This window comes from Culex pipiens, chromosome 2 (assembly GCF_016801865.2).
Source record: "Culex pipiens pallens isolate TS chromosome 2, TS_CPP_V2, whole genome shotgun sequence".
In the NCBI taxonomy this organism is placed as follows: domain Eukaryota; kingdom Metazoa; phylum Arthropoda; class Insecta; order Diptera; family Culicidae; genus Culex; species Culex pipiens.
The window spans coordinates 16,711,056-16,735,802 of NC_068938.1; the positions used below are offsets into that span (position 1 = coordinate 16,711,056).

The 24,747-nt window shown below is 36.7% G+C and overlaps 2 protein-coding genes across 3 annotated transcripts in view; both read right to left on the reverse strand.

The window, feature by feature from the left end:
• The window catches only part of LOC120417727 (potassium voltage-gated channel protein Shaw-like), a 203,128-nt gene that overhangs the window by 82,632 nt on the left and 95,749 nt on the right, over nt 1-24,747 (reverse strand). The gene's annotated exons all lie outside the window — the stretch shown is intronic.
• LOC120417730 (uncharacterized) lies at nt 8,041-20,019 on the reverse strand. Its single transcript, XM_039579885.2, has 2 exons — nt 19,445-20,019; nt 8,041-8,727 (listed from the first exon to the last, which is right to left on the reverse strand). The coding sequence occupies exons 1-2, from the start codon at nt 19,975-19,977 to the stop codon at nt 8,088-8,090; spliced, it is 1,173 nt and encodes a 390-aa protein (XP_039435819.1). The 5' UTR covers nt 19,978-20,019; the 3' UTR covers nt 8,041-8,087.

Consider the following 24,747-nt stretch of genomic DNA (forward strand, 5'->3'; position numbering starts at 1 on the left):
CAAGCAGGCCGCTAAGGTTCTGGGAGTTACTAATGTAGGTATTAACCGTTTCTAAGTGAATTCCAAATTCTTTTAATAAAACTTACTCTGAACACAAAATTTGCAAATTAATAGAAAATCACAAACCACAACTTTCCCCTTCAGTCTCGCAACTTGTCGCGCAAAAGTGACACACCTAAATTACTTTACTGACACCTTTCGAAGTCACACCACAGCCAAGAAGCTTCACTATCAATTAAACGTCTCGTCTCAAGAAGCGAAAACTTCAAAACCCTTCTTCAGTGCCGACACGCCGCCGCCACACGGTAACGAGCATAAATTAATCAACTTTCTATTTCCTTCCACGGTGAAAGACAGCTGGGAGAGAAAATCTTGGGTTTGCAAAGACGAAGGACTTGTGTCAGGCTTTTTTTGCATATTGAAAATGGTTTTAGCCAGAATTGGCAAATTGCTTATTTGTGACTTTAGACATTTTATTGTTATTATTTTTTGGTATGTTAATCGTGATTATAGAATTCTAAATACTTGTTTTTCAAAAAAAAACACGATAGATTATGTTTTTGACATTGGAAATCAGATCAATAGTTTTCAAGCTATCGTCGATATAAATATGAGGGCTAACTAGTAAATAGCACTTGAATAAATTCGTAGTTCATGCAGCAAGGTGCGAAAAGAAGAATTTTTCAGTACGAGTCGTATCCAAGTTGAATAAATACGACGAGTGTTGAAAAAATCGTGTTTTGAAACTAAACCCTACACATTTTTTTTTATGCAATTCCGAAACACAACCTTTGAATGGAATTTTAAGTCGAACGTCCATGTGTTTAGTTAAATCACTATTCAAATCAAAACAGCATTGAAAGGTATTACTCTTGGATACAAATTTTAAGAGTTTGACTTTTAAGCATCCATTTCTGTGCTTAAAAGTATGAACATTCAGTTCTTGTATAGAAAATCTAACTATTCGATTCTACGATTTCAGGAGACCGTTTCATCTTTTTTGAAACATTTCTTAGATCACTGTTTTTTAGGGAGCGACCGTGGCTGACTGGTTACGGTGTTCGCTTTGTAAGCGAATGGTCCTGGGTTCGATGCCCATCTGCTCCCAACGAGAAAGTATAGGAAATATAAATCTTGAAACTCTGAACATGAACGAAAAATCAAAGTCGCTCGAATCGGGGTTCGATCCCCCGTCCTTTGGATTGGTAAGCAAAAATGCTAACCACTAGGCCATCGCGACTTGGTGTGCTATGACTGGAATTAGAAATACTGTTACTATCAACTATATACGCGCTGGGTCCGTGTCCATTTGACAAGGGTTCGGAAGTTCTAAATAACGTTTGAATCCGATTGGTGCAAACGTTCTTCAGGGCGGGGCTTGTCGATAAAGCTGAAGTATCTCGCGCTCGGCTAGCCAGCGTAGAAATGGGTCACCGAAGCTCGGCAGAGCTAACACCTTCCAAATGCCTATGCGAGTTATTTGCATGTTTAGAATGTGGACCTAAAAATACATGGAAACAACTCAATTTGTAAGAAGCGGCCGCGTGATCCCGTTTGGTTGGTTGCACACACACACACACACATTTCTTAGATCACTGTTTTTATTGGAGGTTGACTCTAAACAAAGCCAAGAAATTTAGGCAAAAAAAAAATGTTAAAACTATTGTTTCATTTTTTTAATAAAATAGTAGTTTAAGCAACAAGTTGCAAAAAGAGCAATTCGAGTTGGATAAATACAACGAGTGCTGTAAAAATCTAGTTTTGCAACGAGTTCCATACATTTATTTTTTCATTTCAGAAAAACACCCATTGAGTGAAATTAAAGTAGAACTTTTCAGCATTTATTTTGAAAAGTTTTTTTTTAGATTATGTTATTTTTGGTACAGAAATGAAGGCTAAAGGGAATAAAAAAGCTAAAAATTTGAATTACAGGCCACGGTGTCAACATTTGATTGAAAAAAGTGATTAAAATGCATCATACAACTGGTCAGTTGTTTTGCAATAATTGATTTCCAAAAATTTTTAAATACTGACGATTTTTTTTTTGAGAATTTTTTTTTTGCGGTGCTGTACATTAGCCTGTCCTATTTTGAGGTCATGTCGAGGAATTTCAGGTGCTAACATGATAGATTATGATGTTAGAACAATGTTTTCTTAGACAAGAAAAAATAATAAAATAGGGGAAATATACCCATTTTAATCACCCTAAGCCGTTCGACCAATTCTCATCACTTTTGCCGTTTTCCGCTATTAAATCAACATTTTCAGATGTATCAACAATGGAGAGTTGCTTGCTCACTTTTATTTGAGCTATTTATTACTTTGGAATAGTCAAAAACACTTTATGAAAGCTGTAATTTGTGATCAAAGTGCTGATAGGCCGAAAATAGAAATAGGCTGAAAAAGGGTATAGTTCCCTTACTTTCTGGCACCCCCTAATCGATTTACTGAAAAAGTCACTTTTTTGAACAAATTTTCTAAAATCGCTGAGAATTAATACAAAAACTGATTCGATCTGGTGAGTATTATCTTCAAACGATAGGTTTTTGTCCATAGAATAAGATGCACTATCAATATTCGACCAAAACCTTAGTTTTTGGACTCTCCCAGGCGGATTTATGTCGAAAAAATCGCATTTTTTCGAAATTTTTTTTCAGAAATGCCTTTTTAATTTAGGGTAGCTTATTTTTCCCAGTAAAACCAATACATGCAGCTTGTAGGAAATTTCACGGCGAACATTTTTCTTTCTGAGAAAATGTAATTTCGACACTTCAGAGCCGAGTTGTTTAAGTTTTAGTGAGAAAAAAAGTGCCAATTTTCAAAATTTCTCAGAATTCAGAAGCAAGGCCTACTAATTACAAGATGTTGCAAGCATGTGTCGCAAAGTTTTGGGTATGCGTTCTTACAGTAATTTTGGCCGCTGAATCCGAATCTGAAATCAAATTTCGTGTAAACAGTGATGTTTTTAAGCTACAAAGAAATGCTTCAGAATTTTTAGTAATCTCTATTTATTAATCAAACCTTAATTCTAGTAAGGAACCATTCATAAACCATGTGGACACTTTGATAGGAGGGGTGGAGGCGGGGGAGGGGTTCAGCGTTTTTCCACGCTTCATATAAAAAAAATTGTTTTGTATGGAAATTGGGGAGAAGGGAAAACTTGTATGAAAAACAAATTATGCACAATTTGGACACAAGGAATCGAAAAAAAAATTGTTTTGTATGGAAATTGGGGAGAAGGGAAAACTTGTATGAAAAACAAATTATGCACAATTTGGACACAAGGAATCGATGAAAAATGTTTCAACCAAATTAATAATAACTAAGGTCGATTAGTGAAAACGTAAATAATTGTTTACTGTATCTGAGCATTCAAATTATCAGTACTTTAATTTAAATATGCGGAGTTTTGAGGAAATTTTAAGTTTTTTTAATTAAATGTGTATTTTAAATAGAATTCGTATAGAGGAAGTACACATTTATGAGCAGTTCCTAAAAGTATGAACAGTTTTGACATCCAGATTTTGAATCTAAATTTTTGAATTGATGGTTCAATTTTTAACAATACAGTTTTTTTAGTTTTTTGGAAAACTCTGACCATGGTTGTGATAAGGAATTTTTAAAACTTCACTTTTGATGACTAAAATAACATTTCCCCGAATAAGGCAATTTAGGCAAGACCTAGCAGGTCTACTGTTCTCAGGCTGGAAAAGATACCAAATTGTCACACGTAGCACTAAGGTGGCTTGAGACATCTAGAATCTCAAGGGCCTCAGTGGTACAATTGGCAGTGCGTCTCAGTACTAATGAGGAGGTTGCGGGTTCAAGTCCCGCCTGGAGCCCGGTGATTTTTTTCGCTTCGTGGATCAGTTGGATACCAACAGTCGTCGTTTCTTTCGAATGTCGTCCCTAAAGCCTAGCAATTAAGTTATGCATTAAAAAAAAAGATTTTTGAAAAATGTCGACTAACCAGCTCAACCAAATTTTTAAATTTATTTGCAGATTTAAATTAAATTTGCAATCGAATCCTATTTTCAAAAATTGTTTTTTATTTTAAAAAAAAAAAAGTTTTTTCAAGAGTACAAATATTTATGTAGAAAAAGCACCGCACAAAAAACTATGGTAAAAAAGCTGGAAAAATTTTCTACGGCTGGATACATCATCTTTAAAAATTAATATTTGTGAAAAATTAGTTATTCTCAGTATAAGTATCATCTCGAAAACTATTCATTAATGTTTTTTTTATTATCAAAAGCAAAACTTTTTTGTTAATTTTGAATAATCTCACCAATTTCTGCTCGGCTTATTTAAATCAAAACCATGACTTTGGACTTTATTTGAAACGTAAATTAATATTTTGAAACCAGGCTATTTTTTCAAGCATTCAGTGGTAAACAAATAAAAATAGAAAGCTTTTAAAAGAGATTTCATGAGAAAGGCATCAATCACTGCAGTTTTAAGAAAAACTTTTTGATGTTTTTATTAATTTTATATGTGTTTTTTTTTCATTCACCAAAATAATCTCTACAATAAAAAACAACTCTAACTGTTTATCACCCCAATCAAAACTTATATTAAATTTAGTTGATCATGCGCACATTTCATAGGGATCTTCATACCACCAAAATGAAAAAAAAAACGATTTTCACTGTATTTTTTACATTTTTACAACTTAAAAAATTACAATTTTCATGCTGCGATATCTCAAATCAAATAAAAGTTGATAAGGAACTCATTTTAAAGAAAAAAGAATTGATCTATTCAGTCCACTTTCTGATTGAAAATTGTTTTCAGTGTGTTTTGCGCAAATTAAAAATGGTTGCTTATTTTTTTTTATTGCGCATATTTTACCATAAGTTTTGACTTCATCTTCGTGTTCCTGAGAAAACATTGCACAGGCTTCACTTTTTACTCAAGGGTTTCCAGCAAGGCCTCAGACTGGCAAGTAATTAATAATTACTTTGATTTTTAGCTGGTAATTAGGAAATTCTTTAATTACTTAGTAATTCATGGTAATTAGGGTAATTTAAAGTAATTAATTGGTAATTAAAGTAATTTTTGAGTAATTACAGTTATTGTTTTTTTTTAAATTGTACTTTTTTCAAAAAAAAAACTATTTACTTTTTATATATAATCTATTATAACAGAATCTTATTGATTTCAAATAAGAGTGAAACACAAAGATTACAAAAAACTGATTCTGTATGTAGAAGGCCTTATTCACCGTAGTTCTCTCGTAAAACTTTCCTAAAATTTATTTTTATCATGTTGTTTATCAAACTGATTAACAACGAAAGGCCATGATATATTACCCAGTGAAAAATGTTTTGTGAATCTAAAATCTATTAATTTTTATTAAGTTATTATAAAAATATGTTTTTTTTTTGCAAGAACTACATTAGAATCGATTAATTTTTGATGCTTTTCCTTCTAATAGGGAGTCAAAATAATTTGAAGTTTTTGTGGATCAAATATTTAAAACCAAAATGTACTTAATTATCATTGAAATAAACAAAGTTTTCAAGTGATGGCCATTTAAAAATCAATAATAATAAAAATATGTTTTTTTTATATTTTTTCTATCTCTCTATTAAGAGATTAGTAATTTTACCGAAAAATTTCCAAATATTTCTGAGACAAATGATTCAATGGTAAAAAGCAAACTCAGTGAAATTAAAATCAACTAATATTCAGATGCAATTGAATCCAATGTTAATGTCACGTTCCACATTATCTGTATTTTCAGTAACAGATGTTTTAAATTTGCTTGAGAAAAAAAATGCAAAGTAATGTCAAACCAATGATTGAAAAGCGTTTTGAAACATAACGTTATTTTGATAAATTTCACAATTCTCAAGAAGAGCCACTACAAATATTTGTCAAAGTTTTTGTTTAGCTCAAATAATATCAGGGGGCCTTTTTTACAACAAATTCTATATATTAATGGCATTCGACTTTGGAAGCTGAAAATATTATTAATTTCATATATTGAAGTAAAATAGTACATTTTTTTTGCTTTTATGACAAACATGACTTCAAAAAACGTAGGGGAAATATACCCATTTTAATCACACTAAGCCGTTCGACCAATTCTCATCACTTTGGCCGTTTTCCGCTATTAAATAACATTTTCAGGTGTACCAACAATGATGAGTTGCTTGCTCACTTTCATTAGAGCTATTCATTAGTTTGGAACGGTCAAAAACAATTTATTTAAGCTGTAATTCATGATCAAAGTGCTGATAGGCCGATAATAGAAATAGGCTGAGAAAGGGTATAGTTCCCCCAAGTCAACTTAAATAATCTTCATTTGCAATTGATTGATAAGGGTTCGGTTGATTGAAACGTGAAACATAATGAAATTTCGAATCAGATAATGAACAGGTTAAATTGCCCCTGAAACAATTATTATTGGTCATTTCCAGATTTTTTTTTTAAAGGTCCTATTAGCTATTGTGTTTTATTTGTTTATAAGACCCCTAAAAAAATTCTAAATATCAATTGCGCTACTTATTTTTTACCGAAAAATTGTGTAATTAAATACGAATGTCAATTTTATAATAAAATAAAAAATTCCAAATTTCAAACCAATTAACTCGCTGTAGGATATCATGTAAACATCACTCAAAGTTTCAGCGCCCTCTAGTTGGGGGCATTTTTGACGTTTAATCGCCTATATCTATTATCAATAAAAATTATACGTGAAAAAACAAAGTAAACAGAATAATTTTTGAAAGAGTTATCGAATGATCTATTTATAAATAATTTAGTTTAGAACCGTAGAAATGAATACTTAAATATAAATTAAATATTTTATCGTAGTGAAAAGTAATTAAGTAATTTGTGTAATTTATCATTTTGGACCAGTAATTCGAGTAATTAATTGGCAGACTGGCAAGTAATGAACGCTTCTGGAAACCCTTGTTTTTACTAAAAGTTCGTGGAAGTACAATGTCTTACTTGTCAGCATATTTTAGGTAGAATACACATTTTTTTATGTAGTTCTTAAAGTCAACTTGTATCAACAGTCGAACTAATTTTGAGTTGAATCAGTAAATGTCGATTAAAATTTGGCAAAATGGTCAAATGACAATTATGCTCAGTACGGCAGTGAAGCTTAATCCTTACATGAAACTTTAAAATTCAACTAATTACGGAAATACACAAAATATACTCTAAAAAATATATTGGCAACACTGCCTGTCTCCCATAAATATGAACACAAAAACGACAGACACGAACTTCTGTAAGCTTCTTTCTCAAAGCTTTTAGAACCTACTTGGTTCTGCGCCCTCCTGTGACAGACAGGTCGTGTCACCATCGTCTTTCAGGCAGGCCCTGAAAGAACTCTGATGAGTGTGGCATCCAGCAATTCATCTATCGACGTGCTCCAACAGGTAAGTCTTACTTTGCTTCTTCTTCTTCTTCTTCCCAGAGGCCATCAGCACTACATTTCATTAGCTTGAGGACTCTCTTTCAGAAGCTTCGTCGTCACACCGGTGTGTCTCTGCCAAAGAACCCCGTGATAAGGTTGACGGTCCCCTCTTACATACAAAGTAAAGTAAAATAATCTGCCTCTCTCAAAGGGAAGACTCTTCTTGGTAGGTCGATGACAACAGCAACGTCGGCGACGACGACGATGAAGACATTGAGGAGGTAATTAGGGGCAATTAGTTCGCTCCGATAAGTGTGCAGTACGGTTGTGCTGCAGCCGGAAATGGAGCTTCTTTGCAGGAAAGTGTTGTAGTGTTACCAGCAGTCGTTGCAGCAGCAGCAGTGACAATTACCGGACTAAGAAGACAGATGGCGTTGCTGAGTGTGCGGCGAAATGACGATACAAACGCCTCAATGGACGGCAATTGGAGACTCCTTGTCTTGTCTTGTAACGAGGAGAGTGTGTGTGTGTGTGTGTGTGTTTACTGGAGCAATAAAACAGAACGTTTCACGAGCTTACGGAGTAAGCTGCTTTGGAACTTTGTTAAATTGAGTTGGTTTGCGTTGTGGCACTTGGTTGGATGGCATTAAAGACTTCTTCAAAGATTACTGTGGCAGAAGCTTTATTGTATGACTTTCAGAAGTAAACATTCTTAGAAACTGTTAATTCCAACATTTGTAACTCCCAAAACCTTGGCGGCCTTCTTGTACAAGTCATACCGCTTGATGGACACTGGATTGCTCGAACCACCGACAGGATTGCCCCAGATAGCTCTGGTCGTTAGTCCAAAGTTGTTTTTGCTAACACCACCCTTCGGACGAACGTTCTTAACCCAGAACCACGTGGAAGCTCTCATCGACATGGTAGTATCACGTGACACCATTCCGGGATCCCGAACCAGTCGATCATCATTGAAGATATCCCGCGAAGCAGCCTGATAGTTGTACTTCCAAGTCAACTGAATGTACCCACGTCCATAGTACGGCGCGTAACTCTTGCTGGCCCCTCCAATTTCCTCCCGATAGTGAAATCCAGCACTTTCGTAGATGACCTGCGCCAGGAACATGGCCACCTCGTTACGGTCCGAAGTCATCCCGTTGATGCCGTTGGCGATGACTCCGGCCAGGGTGGCGTCAACTTGTCGGTAACCGGTAGCCGCGAGGACTTGGTTTACCTCTTGACTGGTGACGGCCGATGCCACCTGGCTCAGGCAGGACACTGCCAGCAGGGCTGAGATCGCAAAGAAGAGTTTGACCATGGTGGTGGTTGTTGGTTCGGAAGATCCGAATTGACTGCAGAATCGTTCGAAAAATCTGGCAATTTATAGCGCGGATTACTTAGCTGGAAGATTCGAGAAAAACAAAGTTCATTGTGCTGTTGTTTTGATGTTTTTTTTCAGAATCTGTTCAGCTGTTGCCAAAAAAATGAAAAAGATAAACGTTTGAAAAATGGATCCACATAATGATAACTGATGTCAAATTAGTTTAAATACATTTTTTCATTTGTATTTTGACTCGTTCCTTTTGAAGGTTCCATATAATGTCTGCTTGGTTGATTGCAATTTTTTTTTGCAAGCTGAAATTGAAAAAAGTTGTGCCTGAAAGGGTTTTGTAAACTTGACACAATTGAAACTGGAAATTAAACACAAATCATTTTTCAAACAACAATTCACCTTCCTTGTTGACAAACGAATTCTGTTCAAGGCAGCAAACTGCTTCGTCAAACGATATTTTTCATTCACGTCATCCTAATCAATATTTTGCATTGTATCCGCAATATGAATGAAAATATTCTTCTTTATTTGCTGAGTTTCCTCTTGTTATAACATTTATGAAAACATGTTTAAAATCTAAATCTTACCTATAAATACAGAGATTGCACAACCGCAAACCGGGGTGACATTGATAGTATTTCAATATATTTTTGTAATGATTTCCAAAAAAATATCATTTAGAAACATGGGGCAGGCCGCACAAGGTCTATGCACAATTTTTGAAAAAAAGTTTCTCAATGCTGTTTTAAAAAAAGTAGTGTTGGAAATTATTGCTTTCAATTTTGAAGTGACATAGTCACTTTTCAGTCGGCTTTATAATGTTCAAATTTTAACTTTTAACATTCCAACGCCCAAGGCTCCAAAAAAGTTGGAACGGTAACTTCAACTCGCTGGTTCTCGGGCATAACTCAACCAATCAAGATGATTCTTCTTTGTAGTGATTTGTTAGGATGTCTAGATGATTCTAGAACTTTGCAGAAATTAATTTGATCAAATTTGAAATTTTTGCGATCAAAAACATCGTTCCAACTTTTTTTTTCGCGTGTAGAAAAAAATTCGCCGAAAATTCCGCAAAGGCAGTCTTTTTAAAAAAGGTGGAACGATGTTTTCGGTCGAAGAAATTACAGATTTGTTCAAATGAAGTTCTGCAAAGTTCTAGAATCATCTAGACCAGCGATTCTCAACCTTCTTCTACGCTGGTACCCCCTACCATGTAAATCAAGTAGGCCCGGTACCCCCGTTGAGAATCAATGATCTAGACATCCTAACAAATCACTACAAAGAAGAATCATCTTGATTGGTTGAGTTATGCCCGAGAACCAGCGAGTTGAAGTTACCGTTCCAACTTTTTTGGAGCCTTGGGCGTCCGTGTAAGTTGGACATGCGTTGGGCGTTCCAGTGTTAAGTATAATGTATAGAATGTATAGCATAATGCTATAAAATTTAACCCTCTTCAAACTAACCCTGCCTCTAGGCTTCGATCTGAAAAATCGCCAAAAATCCAATTTTCAACCAAAATTTGATCTTTAAAAATCATAGGAAAGAAGAATTCTTAAAATTTTTGAAAATTATAGGATTGACAGTTTGAAAATGTTTTTAAAAATGTATTTTTTTAGAGGTCAACTTTGGCTGTGTTTTTTTACCAACATTTCCTACATTTTAAGTAAAAAGAAGTATGCAGTAATTTTTTAGTGTCCCAGACTATGCTACTACGCATTTTTTTTTCAATTTTTCTGATAGTGGTGACTTTCTAGAGCAAAACATGTGAAAAACAAGCAAAAATTTGCAGAAGTGACTGTTAAAACAAGAAAAAATAAGATAGTCAAATTTTATTATATTTGGTGGTAGAAAAGGTTGAAAACCAAAAACAAACATAAATTAAACAACATAAATGAAAATTAAAATACTAAAAATGAAACAAGAAAAGCATAAAACAAGAGGAATGAAGTTTTTCATAGAACAAAAGTTGCTCAAAATGACCTCTTGAACACGACAAATATAGAAGTTTTCCAAAAAAAATTTGCCCAGTAAAGGGTTAAGCAAAAAATCATTGTCATTGTAATTAAACTAAATGAAGAAAACTAATGTTTTTTAACGGGTTATTCTCTACCAATTTACACGAAATCGGAAAAAGTTGCACCGACCCCTCTTCAATTTGCGTGAAACTTTGTCCCAAGGGGTAACTTTTGTCCCTGATCACGAATCCGAGGTCCGTTTTTTTTTGATATTTTTTTACAGTAGTAACGGAAAATGGCAAAGTTTTCAAATTTTTTTTAGTGTTTTTTTTTTTGATAAAAAAGGTGCAGTGGTAATGCTACAGGCATAACCATCATGACGAAGAACTTCGGACACAAAAGTTAATGATTTTTTTATAGTTTTATTATTTGCGTTTCTTGGCCACAAAATCAATCACGAAACGGTTATTTCTTAAGATCTATTTATTTCTGCTCTAAGATCTTATGGTATTTCTGCTCTAAGATCTTATGGTATTTTGACGTTGGATAACGTCTAAAGTTTTGAAACGCTTCACAGCTAATCGTAATGTCAAGATTTTCGTGCCAGTTGATTTGAAATCATTTCATCAATTAAACTTTTGGCATTGAACAATTTTTTAGAAATATTTTGAAATAATAAAAAGCCATTACAGTCATCCCACATATTCGGAACACCCACAAATTCGGAACACTTTGATGATAATTTGTCAATAGCATGCCAAAAGTAGCTTTTCTGTCGTCCTTACTATTTTTAGAACCTTCATTTGGACATTATCTTGCTATTTCACTAGTGAAAGTAGTACTTTTTGAGCAAAAAACTTCATTCCAAGACTATTTTGTGCAGAGCAGCAAAACACTGCCTCCAAATGGCCTGTTTCATATTTGTGGGATGTTATTGTGCCTCCCACAATTGTGGAACACCTGAATTTAACTGATATTTTCACAAAAAAGTTATCAAACCATGTATAAAACATCACTAAGCTTGAGTTTCATTGGTTTCAGTGTGTGAAGTCATTATTTGGTAATAAATATGTACTCCTGGAGAGATCCAAAGTTTGTTTACATTCGTAAGAAAAAAGTGTTCCGAATTTGTGGATTTCAAGGGTCAAAGTAATTCTTCAAAAACTTTATATAAAAGTTAAAATTTGCAGATTTTCGATACAGCATTCGAAAGATCGCAAGAAAAGCTTTCAAATGAAGGTAAAAGCGAATGATTTAGTTCAATTATCGATTTGCTATGATTTTTTGAACATTGGCCGATCTGGAAACCGTTCCGAATATGTGGGATGACTGTATCAGGACTCCAATTCATTACAGAGAGCCAGTCTGAACCATGTGTTAAAGATTTTCTTTGCGTCACAACAAATTTGAATCACATTAAACGATTTATTCCCACACATTACAAGACTTTTTTTCTAGTTTTGACGTTTCTACGACGTTCTCTCTGCCTTCCTACGGCATTCGCCACCTAGATTTCTTCGTTCCACGAAATCCCAAAACGAAAATCTATTTCATTTGCGTACTCAAATCACTCTCGACAGTCTACGAGGAAGGGACGACACAGCGGCAACAAAGATAGCTGAAGGCGGAGAAGCATCGCGGCGAAGGGGCAGACCGAACCTGGAAGGGTTCAATGTTGTTCGCGATGGGGAAATGTTTTGGCAAGGCTCTTGCCAGCCATCGGCGACAGCCAAGTAAATTTCAACAGCAAGCATTAAAAAGCCCTTTTTAGGGCTCAAATTGATTACGAAAGAGTTATTCTCAATTTCAATAATTTCGCAATTATCGATTTATTACCCCCAACGATTTATTACTCATATTGCCAAAAAGTTCAAGATGGTATGTCAGAGACATAACCGAAAGACATAGGACCAAACATTTTGAATGAGTTTTTGGATTGCTAGTGAAATCTGGGATAAGATTATTGTATTTTGTTTCATAGATTTGTCGGCAAAATTGTCTTAAATGTTCCCCCAAGGTGAACTTTCCATGAGGGCACCGGCAACTCCAGGTTGTGGCCACTACTGTCGAAATGGCCATTTGCAGGTTCAATATCAAAACAATGAATTTTGATACCCATATTGCAACAACCCGTATGTTTCGGTTAATGTTACCCTGGGCCCAAGAGGAACCTGCTTTGAGGGCACCGGCCACTCCAGGTTGTGGCCACTACTGTCGAAATTTTAGTTCAGTATCAAAAACCATGAATTTTGATACCCATATTGCCACAACTCGTATGGTTCTGTAAATGTCCCCCGGGCCCCGGGAGAACCTGCTTCGAGGGCACCAGCCAGTGCAGGTTGTGGCCACTACTGCCGAAATGGCCATTTTCATGTTCAGTATCAAAAACCATGAATTTTGATACCCATATTGCCAAAACTCGTATGGTTCTGTAAAAGGCCCTCCGGGCCCCGGGGGAACCTTCTTTGAGAGCACCGGCCACTCCAGGTTTTAGCCACTACTGCCGAAATGGCCATTTTCATGTTCAGTATCAAAAACCATGAATTTTGATACCCATATTGCCAAAACTCGTATGGTTCTGTAAAAGGCCCTCCGGGCCCCGGGGGAACCTTCTTTGAGAGCACCGGCCACTCCAGGTTTTAGCCACCACTGCCGAAATGGCCATTATCATGTTCAGTATCAAAAACCATGAATTTTGATACCCATATTGCCAAAACTCATATGGTTCTGTAAAAGGCCCTCCGGGCCCCGGGGGAACCTTCTTTGAGGGCACCGGCCACTCCAGGTTTTAGCCACCACTGCCGAAATGGCCATTTTCATGTTCAGTATCAAAAACCATGAATTTTGATACCCATATTGCCAAAACTCGTATGGTTCTGTAAAAGGCCCTCCGGGCCCCGGGGGAACCTTCTTTGAGGGCACCGGCCACTCCAGGTTTTGGCCACCACTGGCGTAAACAAAATCTTTGAACGAATTGGGGGAAGTGTATCCCGGGGCTGTGACCAATTACACGAGCTCGTAGTAGATTCGTTGTACTAACCCATACAACAGGGCTACAACCATTTTCACACAGTCTACTAGGTTAAACGATTTTACTCCACTGCCTAAAAGTTGCCTCCGCTGGCGGTTTTGCTCGTCCCCGGGTGTATCTGTAGTTGGTCGCAGTCTTTGATGGCCTTTTCAGGTGACGAATTTAGATACATCAATCGAACATCCGTGGAAGGGAAACTCGACGCATCGAACCCAATCAGCGTGTACCATGAAATGGGAGTGTGTATGTATGGTGTGTCATTCTACGGCATTCGCACACAATTTGCCCTCTTCGGTGCTGCTCTCCGATTCTCTCTCTCTCTCTCTCTAGAAAATAAAGGTAATTTTTCAGAAGAAATCCTTCTCCGGAAGAGAGAATTTGGGGCTCTCTCTCTCCCTGCTGCTGCTGCTGCTTCACCCGTCTGCTGCTCAGATATTATGAGCCGACCCGACTTGTTCAGCATCTCGGTGGCAACTAAGTGGAGTGGAAAGGGTAGAACGCATTTTTATACTTCTACTTCGCTATTACTTCCCCTCTTTTCACAAGCACGCAAGATTTTTTCCTCATTTTGCCGTTCCTACTGCATTCTCTCTGCCTTCCTACTGCATTCGCCACCAAGATTTGATCGTTCCGCGATATGCCAAAACAAAAATCTATAAATATAGGTCGATTTGTCATTTTCGCAATCATTTCACTCTCGACTTTCAACGAGGAAGGGACGACGCGTCAGCAAATGAGGAAAGGTGAAGGCGAGAAACAGACACGGTAGTCTCGAGCTGGGCCGCAGTTCCCGGTCGGACGAGTCAACCAAACCGGGAATACCTGACGGCGGAGATGCTTGATATGAGGATGAAGTTGAAGCGTTCAACGTCGTTTCGATGGGGCTTTTTCTGAGCCAGTGTTTTTTGAAGGCTGTTGCCAGCAATCGGCGACGGCTCCAAATTTTCGAAAAAGTTATTCTGACTTGTGCATTTTTGCAGCAGGCGATTTTTCCCTCTCCGTGCTCACACACACACACACACACACACAAGCGCGTATGACATTCTACCACACAGAAACAGTGGTTTCATGCTAACTCTGTGGTGAAATGATTTTTATTCGATCTTTTTTTAAATTTTTAGGGAACATTCTTAGAGGGAAATTTTGAAGGAACAACTCTTTCGTGAGATATTTGGTGGCCCTGAAAAGGGCCGTTTGTTTATCAAATCTTCCGCGAGGTGTAGTGCTTCATTCGGGCCGCTTCTCCGGTCAACGTTGAGGAAGATGTCCATGGCTTTGGTCTGGGTCAACCTGCATCAGCACCACGTTCCTAAGTGCTACTTGCGGCGGGGCTTTTGCTTCTTGTCCGTTACACTTGCGATGGTGGAGGAGCTGCTCTTCTTCTTTCCCGATGGTCTGCAGTGGCGATTCGTTCCGAAGTTCCGATCCTTCGGGGTGATGGCGGCCAGATTCGTTTCGTCAACCAGCGGACGGGCCGCGGGCTTGGCCGGTTTCCTCTCTCCTTCGGAACCTTGGCCTGTGGTTTGCTTCTCCTGCGGTGCAGCGGTTGTTCTTCGTTGTTTTTTTGTTCGTTGGGCTGCCTAGGGAAATTTTCGCCTTCTGCGCCCTCTTCTGCTGCAGCTGATGTGGCCTCGACGACGATCCAAAAATTATGAGCTGAAGTGGGGCGCAGCAGGCTGAGATTTTTGGACTGCACGCGCTTACACTCACACACACACATATGTAATCGCTCGTAAATTTCGAGGTGATTCTGATAGAGATATCTAAGCCCGCTCTCACGCACACTAGCAACCAATTGTTTTGCTGGACTGTACAAAATTTAACCTCAATCTTTTTCGTGTACGTACACGCAATACATACGCATGTAGATAACTCTATTCCGAGGCTGGATTTAATTTCATTTCCGTTTTGCGTAACCGTGCAGCAACATCACAAAGGAGCAGCTACATTTTGATACCTTTATTGCCCCAACTCTTATGGTTCCGCCAATTTCAAATTTCATGTCCAGTATCAAAAACCCTGAAGTTTGATACTTATATTGCCGCAACTCGTATGGTTCCGCAAATGTCCCCCCATCGGAACACCCCCGAGGGCTCCGGTCACTCCGGATTGCGGCCACTACAAATTTCATGTCCAGTATCAAAAACCCTGAAGTTTGATACTTATATTGCCCCAACTCTTATGGTTCCGCAAATGTCCCCTTATCGGAACATCCCCGGGGCCTACGGCCACTCCAGGTGGTGGCCACTACTGCCAAAATGTCAAATTTCATGTCCAGTATCAAAAACCCTAAAGTTTGATACTTATATTGCCCCAACTTTTATGGTTCCGCAAATGTCCCCTTATCGGAACATCCTCGGGGCCTACGGCCACTCCAGGTGGTGGCCACTACTGCCAAAATGTCAAATTTCATGTCCAGTATCAAAAACCCTAAAGTTTGATACTTATATTGCCCCAACTTTTATGGTTCCGCAAATGTCCCCTTATCGGAACATCCTCGGGGCCTACGGCCACTCCAGGTGGTGGCCACTACTGCCAAAATGTCAAATTTCATGTCCAGTATCAAAATCCCTTAAGTTTGATACCCATATTGCCCCAACTCTTATGGTTCCGCAAATGTCCCCTTATTGGAACATCCCAGGGGCCTCCGGCCACTCCAGGTTATGGCCACTGCTGCCAAAATGTCAAATTTCATGTCACGTATCAAAATCCCTTAAGTTTGATACCCATATTGCCCCAACTCTTATGGTTCCGCAAATGTCCCCTTATTGGAACATCCCAGGGGCCTCCGGCCACTCCAGGTTATGGTCACTGCTGCCAAAATGTCAAATTTCATGTCCAGTATCAAAATCCCTAAAGTTTGATACCCATATTGCCCCAACTCTTATGGTTCCCCAAATGTCCCCTTATCGGAACATTCCCGGGGCCTCCGGCCACTCCAGGTGGTGGCCACTACTACCAAAATGTCAAATTTCATGTCCAGTATCAAAAACCCTAAAGTTTGATACTTATATTGCCCCAACTTTTATGGTTCCGCAAATGTCCCCTTATCGTAACATCCCCGGGGCCTCCGGCCACTCTAGGTTGCGGCCATTACTGCCAAAATGTCAAATTTCATGTCCAGTATCAAAATCCCTAAAGTTTGATACCCATATTGCCCCCACTCTTATGGTTCCGCAAATGTCCCCTTATCGGAACATCCCAGGGGCCTCCGGCCACTCCAGGTTATGGCCACTGCTGCCAAAATGTCAAATTTCATGTCCAGTATCAAAATCCCTTAAGTTTGATACTTATATTGCCCCAACTTTTATGGTTCCGCAAATGTCCCCTTATCGGAACATCCCCGGGGCCTCCAGGTGGTGGCCACTACTGCCAAGCGCTTGGTGGCGCTTGCGAGAGGAGCTGAGCTCCTCTCGCTTCGGTGGCAGACCACCGACTGAAGCCAGCCTTCCGATTTCCCATGGTTTTGTAGGGAAGCGGGAAGGCTAGTTCCTGAAGACGCCACCTAGTGGCGCTTGCGAGAGGAGCTGAGCTCCTCTCGCTTCGGTGGTAGACCACCGACTGAAGCCAGCCTTCAAATTTCCCGTGGTTTTGTAGGGAAGAGAGAAGGCTGGCGCTCGCGAGAAGAGCTGAGCTCCTCTCGCTTCGGTGGTAGACCACCGACTAAACTAATGCTGTGGAGGGGGTGGCGTTTATTTTTTTTTTTTTTTTCATAAAATTATTTTTATTAGGTCCTTTTCGGTACTGGGACCTGGTTAGGACCGAGTCGGCTTTTGTAATTACATTTGGCTTAATAATTACAGAGGATCTTGTAGGGTGGCGTTTATATTTATATCAAAACCGTCGGCCGCGCTGCTTCTGTGATTTTCCCCTCTGCTTGGGGAAGGCGTTTCATTTTTCGGTTTCATTTCGCTTCGCAAAATTTTGGATTGCTACCCTGTATAGAGCCCTAAGACGAAGTTCTTCGTCAAAATACGTTTTTTTTCGGAATTATGAGTGCGTCATCAAATTGGGCGTCTAATCTATATATATAAAAAATTTCAATGGTTTTGTTCGAACGCGAATCAGTTCAATACGGAGCGTCGGATCGAGGTGCTCTTTGTTGCGTTGGGTTCGTATAAGCCCAAAGAAGGTTCTTACGCCAAAAAGTGGCAACTCTGGCCACTCTGGAACCGATTCCGGAAAATCTGCAGATTGTATGGGAAAAGTTGCGTAAAATCAAATTTTGATCATAGGAGGCTGAATATGGAAAAAAGCTAAAAACGTCAACAAACGAAAAAAGGAAAAGACGAAGTTTTTCGGGTAAGGCTTGTTTTACATAAAAGTCCCTATGACACCAAATTTCTATCTCATCACCGTTTTAGGCTACAAATTATTGAAAAACACATCTTTTTTCGCATGCAAAAAAATGAAAGGGGTCGTACCGCCCCTCCGTCACGAGATATAAAAAAAGCGGACCTCGGATTCGTGAAGAGTGGTCGGGGCAACTGCTGTGTGAGTTGGCGGAGAAAAACGCAAACATAAACACGAATTTTATGTTGATTAAATGAAAAGATAGAATTTTACCTAAAATTCTTTTAAATTATTTTTTTACAAAAATACCGCTTTATTTTGCATTTTTGACTGAATTCGAAGCACGAAGCATATGTTTACACATTTTATATGAAACTAGTTCAGCATTTGAATGCTTATAATTTGTAGTTTTTTTTTCTTATTGCGTTTCAAAAACAATTAAAATTGCAAAAACACGTGAAAATAGAAACTTATGGTAAATCATTTTCTTGACAATATCATGACATTTTGAGAATATCGAATAAATATTCTATTATTTGAATAAAATTTTCGATTATTAAACAATTTCGTAATTAAAGTTAACTAAATTTTAAAAAATTTCAAAATTTTAAAAAAGCATTTTATTAGTAAATTGAACACTTCTCTACCACAGTCACTTCCATACCCATACCAAAAATATTTAATTTGTACTCTTATTTTTTTCTGAAATATTTCAACTCTTTTTAGTCACCCCATTTTTTAAGAGGAAAAAAAAAGTTTTTCAGACAGTTTTCTAAGCGTGATTTTATGAAATTTTAAATTGTTGCGTTTAAATCAATAATTTGATAACACTTAAATCTAAATAAGTTTTTTTTATTTTAGTTTCTTTTTTATATATCCTTTAGGTGAATACAACAGACATTTTTTCTCCTAGAGTTTGGGAAATCTTGTACCAGAAAAATGCTTAGTAAAAAAAAAACAGTTTTTTATTTCATTTAAATTATTGTCAAGCAATATATTTGCAATCGAATCAAATCAAATCGAATTTGCAGTGCAAAATATGTGAATACTTTTTTACGAGCTGAGGAAATTTACTGCAATTTACCTTCCATGACATTGTTGGTCGGACTGTTGATTGCTGAGGTACAGACTCTAATAGTTTACTTTTTCGAAAAAGTAAGTTTTCGTGGTGTCATCAAATAACCCCCTCATAAACTCCGGGGTAGCCTTGGAAACTATTGGATTTTGTCAGTAAACGCTGCAGTTTGTCAAGGTATTATAGATTTGGGCGAGATTCTAACCGGCTTCCTCTGCTATAATACGATTAAAACACAAATAAAATGTTTAACTAGAGATAAGAAAGTTATAACTTGATATTAGTAGCTCAACAAAAATCACTTAAATACGTCGCCTAGAATCTATTGATGGCGACGTTCCTAATCCCCAGAACCTGAGCAGCCGTCCTGTACAGGTTATACCTCCTAATGGCCACCGGATTGTTCGATCCACTCTCAAGCGCTCCATTTATAGCCTTAGTCGTAAGTCCAAAGTTGTTCTGACTGACTCCACCAGCAGGGCGTACATTCTTCACCCAGAACCACGTGGACACCCGCATCGACAGGTTCAAATCACGTGACACCATTCCCGGATCGCGCACCAACCGCTCATCACCGAAGATATCCCGCGAAGCAGCCCGATAGTTGTAGTCCCACGTCAACTGGATATACCCACGTCCATAGTACGGGGCGTAGTTCCGACTGGCACCCCCAATCTCCTCCCGATACTTGAAACCACCACTTTCGTGGATGACCTGCGCCAGGAACATGGCGGCCTCGTTACGGTCTGTGGTCATCCCGTTGATGCCGTTGGTGACGATTGTGGACACAGTGGCGTCGATCTGGGGGTAACCGGTTGCCACGAGAACTCGGTTCACCTCCTGGCTGGTGATGGCTGCTTGTGTCAGGGAGGAAATCCCGAGGAGGGCGAAGAACGCGACGAAGAGTTTGGCCATGGTGGTGGTTGGTTCGGAAGATCCTAGTTGACTGGATAGCTCGTCAAAAAATCATTCATTTTATACTGATTGAAAACATTCTCCGAACTTTCCAGAATAGACGATTGGCTGTTCTAAAATTTTACATAGTACACATTTGAAATAGGTGATCAATAACAATGTCAGCTGCGTAAACAATTTTTAAACAATCAAATAAACCATACTTTTTCCAAGTCAAGCGGTGCACACAGAAAATGAATGATTAATTAAATCATGAACAGAATTATAAAATTTTACCAATAAAAATTTTGTCCCTTAAAATTAAATTTCTTTTTGAGCAAGAAATCAAAAAGCAGTTTTAATATCTTGATAAAAAATTTCGTTTTTTTTTTCTTGCCAAGCTTGCATAATATTTAAAATAAAGACATTTTTTTTACCTCGTCAATCAAACAGGTGATTAAATATTGCCAAAAAAACTGACGCTGAGAGTGCAAAACATTTTTTTAAAACATGCATGGTAAACTTAAGCACTATTTTATTAAGTACAGTTTAGAAATTGTCGAGTTTGAATCTTTTATGTATCATTGCTAAACAAATATTTTTCCAAAATTGAGTATTAATCATCATACTTTAAGGGATCAAAATGAACGAGTCTACACTAATCAGAAAATTTCTTTCAACGAGGCCACTAAGACTGAATGCCTCATGAAAAACACCTGTGCTAATAATATTTTTGCAATCTTAAATAAAAAGACAACCGTCTGATCCAGTTGTTCCCAAACTTTTTCTGCCAACACATAACATTAAGGTACTAATGTCAGCCAAATGTACAAATTTTTGACAAAAAAATCTGGATAGTCTAAAAAACTTATAGAAATATAGAAATCATTAAAAAAATACAGAACTTAAATAATTAAATTTAATTTTAATGTGTTTTTTTAAACTTTACAGAAATCCGATTAATTTATTTAAACTTCAAATTTTTTCTTGTTAATTGTTAAAAAGGATAGTTATTAAAATAAAATCTAACCAAGCATTAATTTTCTTCTTTTTTTTGGAATTGAGTGGCATCGAACCTTCAAGATTTATTTTTTTAAATAGTCATAGAAACACAAAGAAATTTATTACATGTATTTTTGTAAAACATGATGAAACAAAAATTAAACCAAAATTCGATAGTTCATTTAATAAGAAACAAGTAACGTAAAAATGACAAATTTTAAAATATTTGACTTGCTAACCAAAATGTCGGTAATTTTAAAAGTAAGCTGCATTGTTTTTTTTTTCTTTTTCCTTATACATTTTAAATGACTGGGTTTCCGTATGAATTTATTACTTACCAGTCCGCAAGAAAAATTTGCTATCCATTTTGCAAAAAAAAAAAAAAAAAAACTTAAAACGATACTGTACAACGATTTTTCACAAATTGTTTTTTTTTTATAACTGGTACTTTCATGCTCGATGTGTTAAATTTTATTGCAGTTTTGAAGATGTTTGACAAAAAATTACTCTCTGTTTTTATCGAGCAACGCATAAACATTAAAAAAGAATAATTTGTTGCTCGTAAAATTGTTAGATTCCGAATTTGAGTCTGCGTCTAAAGGTTATTTTATGAATTATGTTCCAATCAAAACTTATTTCAACCAATTCATGAAAAAAATCAAAAAATAACGAAATTTATTAAGTAAATAAAACAAAATAAAGTTTTAACTTCAGCTTCAGCATATTAGCCGATTATAAAAAAAATAATTATAAATTGAGGAGTTATTATAAAAAGTGCGTTTAAAGAGACTTCATTATGTATGCATAGATTTAAAATTGATAAAATTTCATTCGAATCGTAGCAAAATTTCGAAAAGTTTAATTTTTAAGGTTGAAAATTTGTCTCAGAAACAGCAAATATATATTTTTTTAAATGAGGCCAAATATATTGTAAATGAAATACAACGTAAAAGATGATTTTCGAATTAATTTCAACTGATTTCACTTCTTTTCTTGAAAATTTTTGAAATGCTTTGATTTTCCCCTCATTTTGAAACAATATTTCCAGCGGCTTTTTGGAGATTGAACCACTTCATTGTTAAACAATGCCATTGGAATTAATGCAATCTTTATCTTTCTTCTCTCAACATCAAGAAGAGTAGATCACCAACTTCAATTTCTTGTCAACATTGTATTAATTTTTTTATAGAGAATTTTGATGGATAAGTCCCATTTAGCACCAAGGAGCGGCCGTGGCTGACTGGTTACGGTGTTCGCTTTGTAAGCGAATGGTCCTGGGTTCGACTCCCATCTGCTCCCAACGAGAAATTATAGGAAATATAAATCTTGAAACTCTGAACATGAACGAAAAATCAAAGTCGCTCGAGTCGGGGTTCGATCCCCCGTCCTTTGGATTGGTAAGCAAAAATGCTAACCACTAGGCCATCGCGACTTGGTTGGTAGGCTATGACTGGAATTAGGAATACTGTTACTGTTACTATATACGCGCTGGGTCCTTGTCCATTTGACAAGGGTTCGGAAGTTCTAAATAACGTTTGAATCCGATTGATGCAAACGTTCTTCAGGGCGGGGCTTGTCGACTCAAGCTGAGGGACCTCGCGCTCGGCTAGCCAGCGTAGAAATGGGTCACCGAAGCTCGGCAGAGCTAACACCATCCAAATGCCTATGCGAGTTATTTGCATGTATAGAATGCAGAACTAAAAAAATACATGGAAACAACTCAATTTGTAAGAAGCGACCGCGTGGTCCCGTTTGGTTGGTTGCACACACACACACACACATAAGTCCCATTTAGCACCAGTTATTTTAAAATCATTTTATGTTATTCTTTTTTTAAATTAAATTCAAAGTTCATTTAACAAGTTGAAATTTTATCATTTTTAATTACTTTAATTACTTAATCATTACTTCTATTTTCATCAATTACATTTAATTACTCTAATTACCATTAATTACCAAATAATTCATGAATTATCGTATGACAGATTGAAATAAGATACTATAATAATTATTTGCCATTCTGAGGCCAAATTGGAAACCCTTGTTGAAAAGTGTCCACATTTAACTAACCAAACATGAAAATTAGTCTAGAACGCCCAAAAAAAATGTGGGGTCAAAACTAGTTCATGAAAATCTAAAACAGGAAATTGTTAAGAATACAATGCAATTTTTTTATTTTTTTTTCGAATCTGGCTTTTCCATGCTCTTTATAAATTCTGAGTTTCAAGAACACAGTGCGATTTTTTTTAAAATTACGAATTTAATTTCTTAAATTTGAAATATTGTTCTTATTTGACTTCTGCGTTTGTCAAAGAAAAAAAAAGTATAAATAATACTATAATTGCATATTTTGCAACACGTTGAAAAGAGAAAATCATGCATGCATGAATTGTACGTTCACCCAATGAGGTATACCGAGTTGGATACAAACGACGAGTGCTTAAAAAAATCAATTTTAGCAACGATTTTTTCAAACACCCTTGTTTTGTCTGTTCTCCATTCAAATCATAATAAGTTTGAAAGGTATTAATTTTCGATACGAGTGTTGAAAATTTCAACTTTTCTGCACCCATTTCATATTCATTTTTAACTTTTCAGCCCTTGTATCTAAAACTACAGTCTAGACTCGATTATTTGAAAAAAAAAATGTGTTTTTTTTATTTTCTCACATAAAATTTGAGCTCCGCGACCCCATATTAGTCCAAATTTAAAGGTAAATTGCCTTTTAAATAATCAAATGCATTTTCTTAACATTTCATCACCGCCTAAAATTCTATGTTGAAATGAATAAATACAACAAATATTGAATAAATTGTATTTTGCCACCGCACGCAACATTCTGATGTAGATTTTTGATAAAAGAGACAAATTTGTTCAAAAACAAATTCTTACCCGAGCAGACGGAAATAACTTTGGAATAACATTTTTTGATATTTGAAAATACTAGGCCAATAACATTTTATGTTATTTATAACAAGATTTGTTATTCGCCGTTATGAAATTTTTGTTATTGTATTGTTATTGTAATAACAGACTTATAACACTTTTATTTATTCTTCAAACAAATCTTTGTTATTATTTTTTGTTATTTTAACAACTAATCCGATCATCCCAATAACAGTTGGAGGTATTTTTCCATAACAAAACATGTTATTCCAAAGTTGTTTTGGCTTTCAACCAATATCAGATCAATAACAAATTTTGTTATGCTAACATAAACTGTTATTAAACTCTTATGCCAATACAAAGAGACGAGTTGTTCCTTTTAATTCCGCTATATATTTTTAATATCTTGACAGATACGTATTTCGTCTACTACTTGCAGACTTCATCAGTGTTCTGTTCTCGACCAGGATTTTTCAAGAATATTCCATAACACTTCTTGTTATTTTAACAGTATTTGTTATTGAAATGGCATGAATTTTGTTATTACCGTCTGCCCGGGTACTAAAATGCCTCTGTTCAAATCATGACAGCTGCAAATATCATAAAAATACGATGATAAAAAGATAAGTCAAAATTGCCCAAGTTAAACCGCAAACTTTTTCCCATTACTCACCGAGATAGCCCCAACTTTAGTCGGGATGACTCCGTGATTTTTTTTGTCTCCCACCCACAGCAGATCCAACAAGACAAATTCGTTACAAAATGTCTCACCGTTATCAGGCTTCCTTCTTCCGGCAGGAGTGAGCCTGACGGAGTGTCCAATGCCGCAACAGGTGACTAATGAAAAATATACGGAAAAACGTGCGCTTCATCCTGAGATGGTCACCCAAATGATAAAGTACA